Source organism: Chanodichthys erythropterus, chromosome 16 (assembly GCF_024489055.1).
Source record: "Chanodichthys erythropterus isolate Z2021 chromosome 16, ASM2448905v1, whole genome shotgun sequence".
In the NCBI taxonomy this organism is placed as follows: Eukaryota; Metazoa; Chordata; class Actinopteri; order Cypriniformes; family Xenocyprididae; genus Chanodichthys; species Chanodichthys erythropterus.
The window spans coordinates 27,038,729-27,051,018 of record NC_090236.1 but is presented as its reverse complement, the minus strand read 5'-3'; the positions used below and the strand labels follow the sequence as shown (position 1 = coordinate 27,051,018).

General features: G+C 38.0%; 1 protein-coding gene across 10 annotated transcripts in view; it reads right to left on the bottom strand.

The window, feature by feature from the left end:
- map4l (microtubule associated protein 4 like) overlaps positions 1–12,290 on the bottom strand; it is a 48,745-nt gene that overhangs the window by 21,949 nt on the left and 14,506 nt on the right. For 7 of the 10 annotated variants that reach the window (XM_067363790.1, XM_067363793.1, XM_067363796.1 and 4 more), the window contains exons 2-6: positions 10,812–10,996; positions 3,972–4,085; positions 3,783–3,872; positions 3,474–3,668; positions 15–1,118 (exon numbers count right to left, since the gene is read on the bottom strand). In XM_067363790.1, coding sequence (XP_067219891.1) covers positions 15–1,118; positions 3,474–3,668; positions 3,783–3,872; positions 3,972–4,085; positions 10,812–10,992 — 1,684 coding nt within the window. In that variant the 5' untranslated portion in view covers positions 10,993–10,996. The remainder of the gene's footprint in view (positions 1–14; positions 1,119–3,473; positions 3,669–3,782; positions 3,873–3,971; positions 4,086–10,811; positions 10,997–12,290) is intronic. The other 3 variants (XM_067363791.1, XM_067363792.1, XM_067363799.1) reach the window with 3 other exon arrangements.

Below are 12,290 nucleotides of genomic sequence, written 5' to 3'. Positions count from 1 at the left end.
TCATTATCACCAACCTTCCAGCAGGGGGGGCTGTGCCAGCGGTGGCTCCTGCTGCTCTGTGATTGATGGGATGAAAGGCGTAGCTTCGGAGTTTAAGCTCACTGCAGTGCTGGGGGGAATTGTTGGGGTGCAGTGACTAACAGCTGGTGCACTCTGAGAGCCAGGGATGTCTGTGCTGATGGACAGTGGGGTAGGGGTCAGATTGGGAGCAGTCTCTGGGGCAATGGTGTGAGGGATGGGGGTTTTCACAGGAGTGCTCTGGGATGGGGGGCTTGCATCTGGGGTCTGTGCCTGCAGCACGGAGTCAAGGAACATAACAGTCTGAGTTGGACTGAGAGCAAGGGTTGACTTTTGATTGGGATCAGTTGGGTGAGTAGGGTCAGTCTTTGAGTCCACGGGTAACTGATCTGAACGGTGAATACCAGGCAGTTCTAGGTTAGTCTTATTAATATCATCTTTAGATTTATCCATATGAAGCATATCCCTGTCAATCTTAAGTGTTGAGTCATCTATGGGATTCGCAGTGGAGTTGGGGTAATTTGAGAATAAGGAGGTGTTTTCCTGCCCAGTAGGTTCTGGTCTGCATGCATGGGTGTCCGTGAGGTGCAAAGGTTCAGGTGTGAGTGAGGGTGGTGCACTTCCCTGATCTATGCTAGCAGTGTATTGGGGCATAGAATCTCCCAAATTAGGGCTGTTAAAGTCCATGTCCATTACGGTTGAGGGAGCACTCCATTCTTCTGGAAGCTTCTTCCTGCTCTTACTTTTCCTGGCCTTGATGCGTCCTCCCCCTTTCTCCTGGAACTCGCTTTCCCAAATCTCTTCATCCCTACTGGGAGGTGAGGGGCAGCCATGGTTGGAGCTTTCAGAAGGAGTCTCTTCTGAGTCAGGGGAACCAAGACTGTCCAGAAGGTCATACATTTCTTCCCTGTTCTTGCGTTTCTTTTTTTTCCGCTTCTGCTGCTTCTCGGTTCCTTCCTTAATGGACTTTTCCTCGCCAGACGCTGCATCTTGACTCTGGGAACCCAAGGCATCAGTGCAGCTCTGTTCTGCCTTGTCGGAAGCATGGGACTGCTCCGTAGAGAGCATTTCCTCACCTGTCCAAGGGCTTCCACAAACTTCTTTGTGTACAGAGAGGAAGAGGAAGTGTCACTGACTACCATACAAATGATCGGACAACAAAGTTTGTGCATCTCCAACGCATAACAGCTAATAAGAGTTCAAAGAGACATTAGATCAGCTACCTATGAACCACTGATCACTTGCATCATATGGTGCATTACATCAGGAGGTGATATGAGGACAGACAAAATTCACTATTCACAAATTCACAATGAATAGAGTCATTCAATATGTAGTCCTAAATTCAGAAGATAATTAGCATTAGCATTAGTTCCCTTAGGAATTTCCAATGGGCTTTTAGAATAGTTATTTATAATTAAAAGATCTGTGGGTAACATTACTTGAGGAGAACATTACTCACATTTTGTTTCACAAGCTAAATATGCATGCTCACCATCGTGTGGAAACTGCTGATGCTCATATGGTCCATCTTGCATTATGTGAAATATTATGACTAGCACATTTTAAGCTCCCAATCCTGAAATTCTGTGTTTTGGAAGCATATGCAGTCCTCACTTGACTCTGTGTTTTCAAATGCTAAAAATAGTGCAAAAATGTATGTAAAACATGTATTGTCCCTTAGAACTTCCTAGGTTGTACAGACATGTCATGGACCATGAGCATTCTGTACGACTTCAGGGGTTCTGAACTGTGGCCATCGAGGTCCACTTTACTAGAGAGTTTTGCTTCATCCTTAACCAAACACACCTGAACAAGCTAATCAAGATCTTCAGGATTACTGGACAGTCATAGGCAGATAGGTTTGATAAAGTTTGGAGCTAAACTCTGCAGAAAATTGAACCTTGTGGGCTCTTGACTGACAGAATTTGTACTGTGTACACCTGTGCTAAGTTGCTAGCAAGTTACTTACAGGGACTAGAACAACAACAAGCATGTACATGCTAATTGGACATTTGTTGAATTCCCTACATAGCAACTTATTATCAACTTGGGTTTTAAACTGCAGAATTCAAGTTCAAAATATGACTGTTTGTAATTTAATTTAATTTAATTTAAGCAGAACAGAACAAAACAAAACCCATTGGAAATTACCTTCAAAGCTGGCAGATAAATTAAACATCTCTATAGGAAATAAAATGGCTTTTCAATTCTTGTATATCTGTATGTTACATATATTGATAAAGGCCTATCACTACTGTTTCCTAAATAGGTACTTATTATAAGATAACAGATCTGAGGGTATCATGCACATACTTGCTGCACAGAGCAGTTAAATGGGTGTGATAGTTTCAACAGCGGCTAAGAGAGAATGTGCTGAGACTATGATGTGCTCACTTGAGAGCACATCAAGTGGAAGTGCAAATGGGCAAATGAAATCATGGATAAATAACAGGCAGGGATAACAACAGAGGCAAGTCACAGAGAGACCGACTCAAAGAAAAGCCACACTGAAGAGTCACATGACATGGAATACCCAGTACAAATCCCAGCACTGAGGACAATAAAGGTTACTGAAATGAACCAAAATCAAAAACAAGACAGACACCGAACACACAATGGTTGATAACATCAAAACGAATTACATTTAAAAGGAAAGAAAACATACTACTAATTGAATATGGATTATGATTATTAGGAATATAGTCCAGGGCATATATCAAGCTGAAGAAATAAATTCATTTCTAGACCCACACAAATTGTATTTTTATATTTTACATAATATGATCACTAACCCAGTCTTCTTCATTGATCTAATGGTTATAAACAGTCTCTTGGAGGAAGTGTGAGTGGCAGTAATCTATATTTCATATATGCAGTCTAAAATGTGAAATGGCTCTGAGCCAGAAGACACATTTCTCTCCTAGTTTCACGGCCATCACGTTCAAAAAATAATATTACAGAGAGGCCAAGGATAAATCTTTAAAATGCCTTCCACCATAATGCACACTTGAAGATTAAAATGGGCCAGTCTGAGGGGTATCCAAAGGACCAACATGGAATAATGATCATTGGCTGTGATGATCGGTCATGTAAAAAGAACAAATTATTTGGAATTGACATTACAGTATGCAAGATATTTAGTCAAGTCACTGACTAAAAACACGCCTGTTTTTCAAGGTATACTCATGGCATTCAATGTCACAGTTGACATCACTATCTGTCTCATATCAGAGGTAACTTGAAGACCATGAAAAGTATGAAACAATTCTGTTATGACAAAGTATTGATGAGGCATCCATGCCTTGACCAGACAGAGTGGAATGACATGAGAGCTGAGATCATAGAGACATTCTGTGACATAATAATCAATCAGAATCTTAATATCTGGGTTTAAAGTCTTTCTTACCTGTTCTAGCCTGCACTGAGGTGCCTTAAGTGGTGATAGACTTTACCTGCAGAATTTTCCTGGCTGTTACGAGGGCTTGATTCACTTGGATTAGCAGTTATCTGGGTTGGTTTGGGTGGTTCATTGGCAAACAAGGGTGAGGTCTTCTGAGGTTCAACCATGCTGGGGGGTTTGGAGCTCTGGAAAGGGGCCATGCCAACATTCATATTCATACCAATATTCATCCCAGGCTGAGAGAACCCTGAAGCATAGAGCAGCAGAGCAGTATCGCATTAAAACTTAACAGAGCCTGAGGAAATGAACTGAATCGAACCCACGATCTGAAGTCAACAAGATTAAACACTGCTGTGGTTACCCAGAAAAGAGTCCATGCTGTTATCCTTCACCGTAGATCCCATCTGCTGGTTTCCCAATTGCACAGGCATTCCAATCATTGATGTTGGACCTGGAATTAGAAAGACTTGGACTAATATCTAGTACATGATTGGATTTTTGTTGAATTGCTTCATTCAATTCTCAAGCCTGACATATGCAATGATCACACCTGATTGAAAGTCATTCTTATTATAGACATATTGTCCAGGAGGGCTGGGACGAATCTCTCCTTGAGGGTCCTGACGTTGGCCTCCAGTCTGGCCTGCAGACATAAACCCAGACCCTGAGAAAAGAGAAAGCAGTCAAATTGACTTTATTAGTGTATAATTTTAAAACTAAAGAGCAAGCGATTTGTGCAGGAAATATTGCAAGCTTTTTAAAAGCTAGGTAATTAATTAATACAATCAGAGTAAGAAAAATGCTAAAAACCTTGTTTATCTACACTTAAAAAGGTACTACATTTGTAATTTCACCATTCAAAGATAAATCTCAACAGTTATGGATAACACTACACTACTAAAATAACACAAAATCATCATATTCAAGCTAAGAATAGCTGACTAAGCCAATTAGCTTAATTTATATTATAACTTGTCATTGTTTTAACAAATGTTTTCATTTGTCACACTTCTGACTTGGCTAGATCAGTAATCTGAAAGTGAATATACAAGGTCCAAGAGCCCAAGCAAATAGAATACCGATCACCATTGTGGTGACTTCAAAACAAGTACAGTGGTAAAAATATAATTTCTTGGCATGGTTAAAGACAACTTTATCATGTGAATTCACGGTTAAACTAGAGCAGTAAATTACTGTGATGCAAGTATGATTTTGCTGTTGATTAACAGTAACTTGTAAGAAAATGGCCCAGCCATCATGCATTAATTTCACTGTAAATTTCTGACTACAGTAATTTATTGTAAAATAATACTCCAAATTTTTTGTCCTAAAAGGTCTGTAAATTTAAATTAATGTAGTGCAATTGTCAGCATATTCCATAAGTTATTTTTCATGATTTGTTGAAATTTATTATATTAAATGTTTTTTTAATCCAATTTTGAATGGATGAATTGAAAACATACCAATAAACGTTTTAATAATGATTTTATATTGTAATTTTGAAATGCAGAACTCATCTTAGAATGACCCATATGTGGAAAAGAGTTGTGTAACTGCTTTACAGTGAGATGAACACTTACTCTTCATTAGTAACTAAGTGATTTAGTGACATTTATTAGGTCCTGTAAACAAGTAACTGTCATGAAATCTGATCGACTGTCTAATTTAATATGTCCCCTGTCGGCAGTGGGGAGGGGCATCCCTGAAAATAGGCCTGCTCCCATCCATTCTGATATTTACACATTATGAGAAGGGCAAATGGAGATCAGTGATGCTGAGACAATGGGACAGGCTGGAACTGCAGGCCTGTTACCGTAGTTACACAACCAGCTGAGGCTGCTTTATGTTCCCTAGGCAGCGCACTCTGTCAGCATCAAGACTGACTGACACGAGGAGCCAGCACTGAACCAGCATTAGCTCAGATACCAGCCCAGGATTAATGATCATGCTCCCACAGGGCTGGGCTGTACCAGCTCCATGCAATTATCCTCTTTGTGGAACAGGACCGGTATATATGTCACTGCGAGTCACGCTGTTATATTATCAAGGATGCACTGGGAATCTTTCCACCAGGACTTTGTGTTGCATGTTGATAAAGTAGAGGGGGATCGTCCCCAATGGGTCTTCAAGGTTATTTGTGTGTTTATGCCTCAAGTAGCACATTTTCAATCTTCTTTATGTTTTGAGATGCTGATGGTGAACTAAACTAAACCCGAGCAGGAGCATTAGCCTCACAAAGAAGCATATGAACCTGAAAACAAGCTTCAGTTAAAAGCCAAAAAATTGAAGAGGAACTAAAAATAGACACTTTTGTCCCAGACATGAGGCACTTGAGGTACAGACTGCCAAGTCATGCTGTGGTAGAGAGCCTCCTTTTGCAGTTAAAAAAAGGGGGGTGCAGCAGACATCCCATTCAGCACAGAATCGGTTACATAACATCATAAACCAGTGCTGTAGAACAGACAAAGAACCTCTGAGATGCAATATGGTTACAAAAGCACACAAAAATGACAGATATATTACACAATTTTATGCAATTCTTAATGTTTTTTATCGAAACAATTTGTTCTCATAGAAATTATTTTAAAAATAGTACGACATATGACGATTTTACAGAAATATTTTTTAAAACTAATCAACTTATTAGAGAAGAAATTAAGATATTTTGAAAAATGCTGGTAACCAAAAAAATTGATGGGCCCCATTGACTTTTCTCCCATACTATGGCCCATCAACTGTTTGGTTACCCATATTCTTAAAAATATTTTCTTTTGTGTTTAGCAGAAGAAATTATTTCATACAGGTTTAGATCAACTTGAGGGTGAGTAAATGATGACAGAATTTTCATTGTTGGGTGAACTATCCTTTAAATACAAATCATATTAAATCTAGTGATAATATGCTTAACAGAGGACATTATATGCAAGTAAAGTAGTTTGGACATTTTGTTTAAAATGTACAGTATGCATTTTAAAAATAGAACTACGACTACTGACAAGTCTTCCTACAGTACATCAACGTTCCCACATATCTCAAACCTAAAATCCTTTTAGAAATGATCACTGTTTGCAGCATATATTTTGCAAAAAAAAAAAAAAAAAAGTAATGGTAATGGTTTATCCTAGCAGTATGTTAAAAAATATTAAACTGACAATTGTATGTTATACTGCATAATTACAGTTAAAACATATGAAAAAAAAAAAAGATTCCTAACACACATTAGAATGCAGATGCCCTTGATGTCTTCAACAGTCATCCATTTAAATAAAAAAAAGGTCATATGAGAGTGGAGAAGGACAAGAGCCTTGCAAATAATGAGAGCATTTTACCAAAATCCAATTATTTCATCAGTTTATAGATGATTTAAAATGTTCATATAAAAAAACAACAACAAAAAAACATGATAATGGTCTGCAAGTGTAATATTATTATCTTTCCAAGTAGTTGCACAGCCTGTAATAGCCATCATAGTTATTGATTAATCATCTTTACTTGTACTTTGTTCTTTGGAAATGAGCCTCTAAGCGCTTGTCAACAGACAACTTACAATTTCCATAAATCTTTATTACTTTGTCAATAAAAAAAGCTTCATTATCTCACACAACCTTTTCAGTGGAAAAAGCGTGGCAGGAAAAAATATATTGCCTGCTTGCTAGCCATAATGTTTTGTCAGTACTGACAACTTGCTTAGTAACTATTTCTCACTGAAATTTAAGTTCCAGCAAATCATACAATGATCTGATGAGAAACCATCATAGAAAAACATGCTTTTGCGATACGCTAACTGTGATATGCAACAGCCTTACTATAACGAGAGTGCTAATCTTTACAGCAACATCAAATACATGGACATTTCTCTCTCTTAATGGAGGCAGAAATTTAATATCATATGGATCTTTGAAACGAAGCTATTAAAAGTATCCGTCACATCTGCTGTGGACAGATCTGCTGATATCAGCATCCACATACAGCTCAGTGCTGCACACATATGCATACAGTATACCTTGCTCTTCTTGAGCGTGCATCCTGCTGTATTGATGTCTAAGCATTCTGTCAAGATCATAAAGGTCAACACTTCTGTATATTCTCCTACATGTAGAAAACAACACAACACTTTCATATGATTTATGAATGACTAACTTCACAAAAAGCACCAGTGTTAAACAACAATAACAGATTTTAATGTATTTATTTAGTAGTCTAGACACTATTAGCGCCATCATGCATAACAAGTGATTAAACTGTGAAAATGTGCCGCAGTAAATAATAAAAGCATTTGAGAATATATAGTGGTGATGGTTGTAACCCAAGAGGAAGGCTGTCCGCCTAACTGAACCTAGAGTTCACTCGAGATGCTTCTTGGCAGAAGACAGCACGGTTTAGGCAGTAGGCAAGGCGAAAAAAAAAATCTTAGGGGAAATTCTTAGATCAGAGATGTTGCCAACCATGATCAGGCGTATGTCCTAGACAAACAAACACAAAAGCAACCTGAAAATACCACAGAATATCAATGTGTTTTTCCTCATAAAACCAACTTGAACAGGATCTGAAACCAAAGAAAAGGAATAAAATGTGCTTCTGCCACTGGCCATTATATGTTGTGGCAGATAGAGATAAGAAATACACAAATAAACATCAACAAAAAGCATCTACTTCAGATTAGATACATCAGATTACAATCTAATGCAGAAGGAAGACAGTAAAATAAAAGGCTGTTCCTGATGTTGCATTGCACTACACAATATATCCAAAATATCTGCATCAAACAAAAAGAAAAAAATAAGCAGCAAATAAATGTGCTGATGTTCAAAAGTTTGTGATTGTTAAGATGTTTTTATGTCTTTGATGCGCACCACCAAGGTTGCTTTTTATTTTATCAAAAATACAGTAATATTATGAAATATTATTACGATTTTAATATAATATCTTTTATATGAATATATTTTAAAAAGTAGTTTATTCCTATGATGGCAAAGTGTGATGAATTTTCAGCATCATTACTCTAATTTTCAGTATCACATGATCCTTCAGAAATCATGCTGATTTGCTGCTTAAAAAACATTCCTTATTATTAGTGATGGGACGATTGCTCCGACACAGTTTTCAAAGCACTATTGTATTACACATTGTACCGATGCTTGTATCGAAATGACAATACCACGTGATTGATCTAGTATCGGAAAGTCGAGAAAAAATTGGTGCTTCAGCTGATGCATAAAAAAGAAAATGCATTTATGTTTTATTGCTGGGGTCTCAGAGACCCCAAACAGAACATAAGGGTTAAACAGCTCACCCAAAATATTTTTCAACTACTCACATCAATTATGATCACATAATTGTATATTTTATGACCAGGTTACACATGACACGAGTGGTGGTCTCATTGTCACAAATTAATTTAGATGAGATTACATCAGATTTGATAGAACTGATCCAAGACAAGAGTGATTCTGTCACAGACTTCCGAAGCTTTGGTCACATGCTTTTTCAAACCGTATCTGCTCCGCAATGATTTAGATATGGTGGAGAAAACAAGTCTGCCCACCAGATGTCTCTAATGCGCACTGTGTTAAAAGCTTCGAGTAATGAACCGTTTTTCGGCACAATTTGATGAAAGCCTCAAATGCTTCAAAAAGCCTCGGTTTCCCATCACTACTTATCATTATCAATGTTTAAAACCATTATGCTGCAATATTTTGCAACATTACTTGAAACTGTCTTTACTAACTGATAAAAGACTATTTATTAGGTGCACTGAAAGGAATAATATTAATATACATCATCTGTGCACGAGGTAGGGCATTAAAAACATCAGCCAATCGTTTACGCGATCATTGCGTAAACGATTGGTCCTCTGGCTTGTCAATCACTGCCATGACGTTCCTTGTGAGAGACGTGCGCGCTCCAGTAACTTTCCACAGGCGCCACATGCAATGTTTTTGTCAGGAGTAACAACTGCAGATTATGAGTTACCTGCGGTGAGTCCGACATAATGAATCCACTAACACGACACAGCGAATGCCGGTGGTAAACACTCTTGTTCCAATACTCGTGCACGAGTTTTGGGAGGCGTTCCCTTGAAATGAGCTGTGAAGTAGGGGGGTTGTTCTTACGCATGCGCTCATTTCAAAAACTCAGTAACAGTCTTTGGTTTCTCAGTCGTCGAAAACATCCTCTGTAGCACCTTTAATGTTTTTGAGAAAACCATTTTTTATTCTTTAATGAATAGAAAGTTCAAAAGAACGTGATTTATTTGAAATAGATTTTTTTTTTACATTATAAATGTATTAAGTATTATATAAATTATTCAACATTATAAAATGTGTAAATGTCACAAGTAATATGGACTACTTTTATGGGTTTTTTTATCCATTTGGAAGCCTAGACATAAATATCCTTATGTAGAGATGCACCGATTGCAATTTTCATGGCCGACTCTGATTTTCCATTATTTTTGTTAGTGATCTGCCGATACCAATTTTTGCAGATTCCGATTTTCTTTCTAAGAATAACACGGTTTTATTTTCATGAGAAAAAAAAAACACACACACACAAGTAAAAAGTCAGCAATAAAATAGAACAAATTGCAAACAACAGCACAAATAAATGCAATAGAATTAAGAGAACTATGAAACTTTAAGTTTTTCCAGGTTAAGTAGGTTTTTATTAAGGTAAGAAATACTACAGAAATTAAAGTAATTAAATGTAAAATAACACTGGATAGTCAACATTGTAAATATTAAATACAGATTAATGCTTACAATTAAAGTTATAAAACTTATTCAGTCAAGAGCAGAAAGTGTTTTTCATCTTTAGTTCTTTGATTAACATGACAGAGAGCAGCAGGAATATTAGGCTGCAGTTACTTTAAGAGTTATGCATGGACCAATATACTGTTACACAACATGCATTCTCTTTCTCAACAATTTAACGTTCCAAAACTGACTATGTTTAACTGAATACTCACTAAGACGTGCATTTTGACATAATTTTGTATGTATTGGACCATTTAAGCACAGTAAGCCACTCATTTTGGTACTATTGACTTACAAGCTTTTTCAGAATGAGAAGCGGCTTGTGCGCTCCACTAATATAGATCAGTAGTGCGCACGCTTTTGGTGTGAGCACGAAACCTGTCAGAATTACTAAAATTATGCGCAATACAAGCACTTTATTAGCGAATGAGACGAGTGAGAGAGAGCAAGAATGCTCAGCTGACATTATTGCTGGTAACAAAATGGAATGGCTCGGAATCAGAAAGACGTGAGATCCGGGCTGATCATGTGGAAAATCGTCCGATTTCGATCCCTGGCCGGTCGACCTCTAATTTAATGGCATAAAAGTGAGACAATTTCATTTATGAAAGAGTGTCTTATTCAGAAGGACATACCTTCCCTTTTCCCATCCATCCCATCCAGAAGGGGGCGATACTCTGTCTTCCCAACTGTCTCGCCCACTTTATCATCAAAGGTCTGTGCCTCCAACCCGGCCACAAAATCCCTCTTCAGCAGGCTGTCCTGGGTCGCCTTAGATGCTCCATCTGTGAAGGCCTCACGTAAACTGAAGTCCATCCTACTGTAGAAAAAAAATTTGAGGGGCAATTAGTCCAAACAAAGCAGGCCTGGACCTTCTCAACTAAAAAGTAATGCAGCTAAAAGGGCATGTACAGTATATACTCTGTATACATCTTGCCCTAGATACTCCTGCAATAAAAACTGAATGGCCTATTTTTGAATCCCCCATCTATTAACATAACATATAGATAACAATTCATATCTTCAAATTAATGTCCAATTTCTGGTACACTCAGAGGGGTCATGCACTCATATGGAGGCTTACAACATGTAAATGTGGGCAGATGTTCAGACCTAGACAAATCTGATCATGCGCCTATGCACCATATATTAAGATCAGCTGCCATTTTGAAGAATGTGGCTAAATGCCAAATGTACAGCAGCCATATAAGTTGCACTTTAACTATATCCTAAGGTTAAAACAATAATTTCCTTCTTCTATAAAAGGCAGAACGTGAGATAATTTACTTCCATAAGGCATATGTGAAACAACTGTGTACTGCCAGCATAAGAACCTGTGGGACATCAGATGTCATGTTACACAAACTAAAATTCATTTTCTTAATTTGCTCACATCTGTCCCTTTACACACAGAAAACCTATTGTGCACTTAAACAGTGTCAGTGAGAGAAAATAAGGGAGGAAAAGTCAGAAAGGGATAGTGAGAGAATGAAAGGGATTGAGAGAGAGAGCTTCATTGTGCACTGGCCCAAGGCAGCGCGTTTGTTTGCCATTGCATGAGCTTAACTGTGTCTCATTGTTTCTCTAGCTACCACACCATCCACATTCAGAAAACTCAGATTAACACAATTACACACTGTCCTGTTCAACAAATGTCCAAAAAGCCTCATCACCGTTGCGTGACATACACTCAAACCATCACAAACTAAATCAAACCATTATGCATTTTGACAGCGGGGGGCAAATGAGTTAAGAGCTAAACAAATCTCCACAGCGGTTTTGATCTATCCAGCATAGACATTAATATGATTATGCAAGTCTGTTCAAGGCTAAACATGGGATTAAAATGCTACTGCCCCAGAACCTACCCAGAATCCATCTCCTCCCCCTGAATCTTCCTCCCTCTCACTCTCTCTATGTCAGCGGTTGGTCTTTCCTATTCACTTTCATTACTTATCCACAGATTTGGCTTTTGTATTTCCTCCCTCCTCTCCTTGTCTTTCCCATCCCCCTGCATGTATATGGATGTAAAATGTAATTCTGTTGATATCCTGCTGATGGATGGTAAGAGGCACAGCTGGTCCAAAAAAATGAAGAGATTAGAGGCAGTGTGA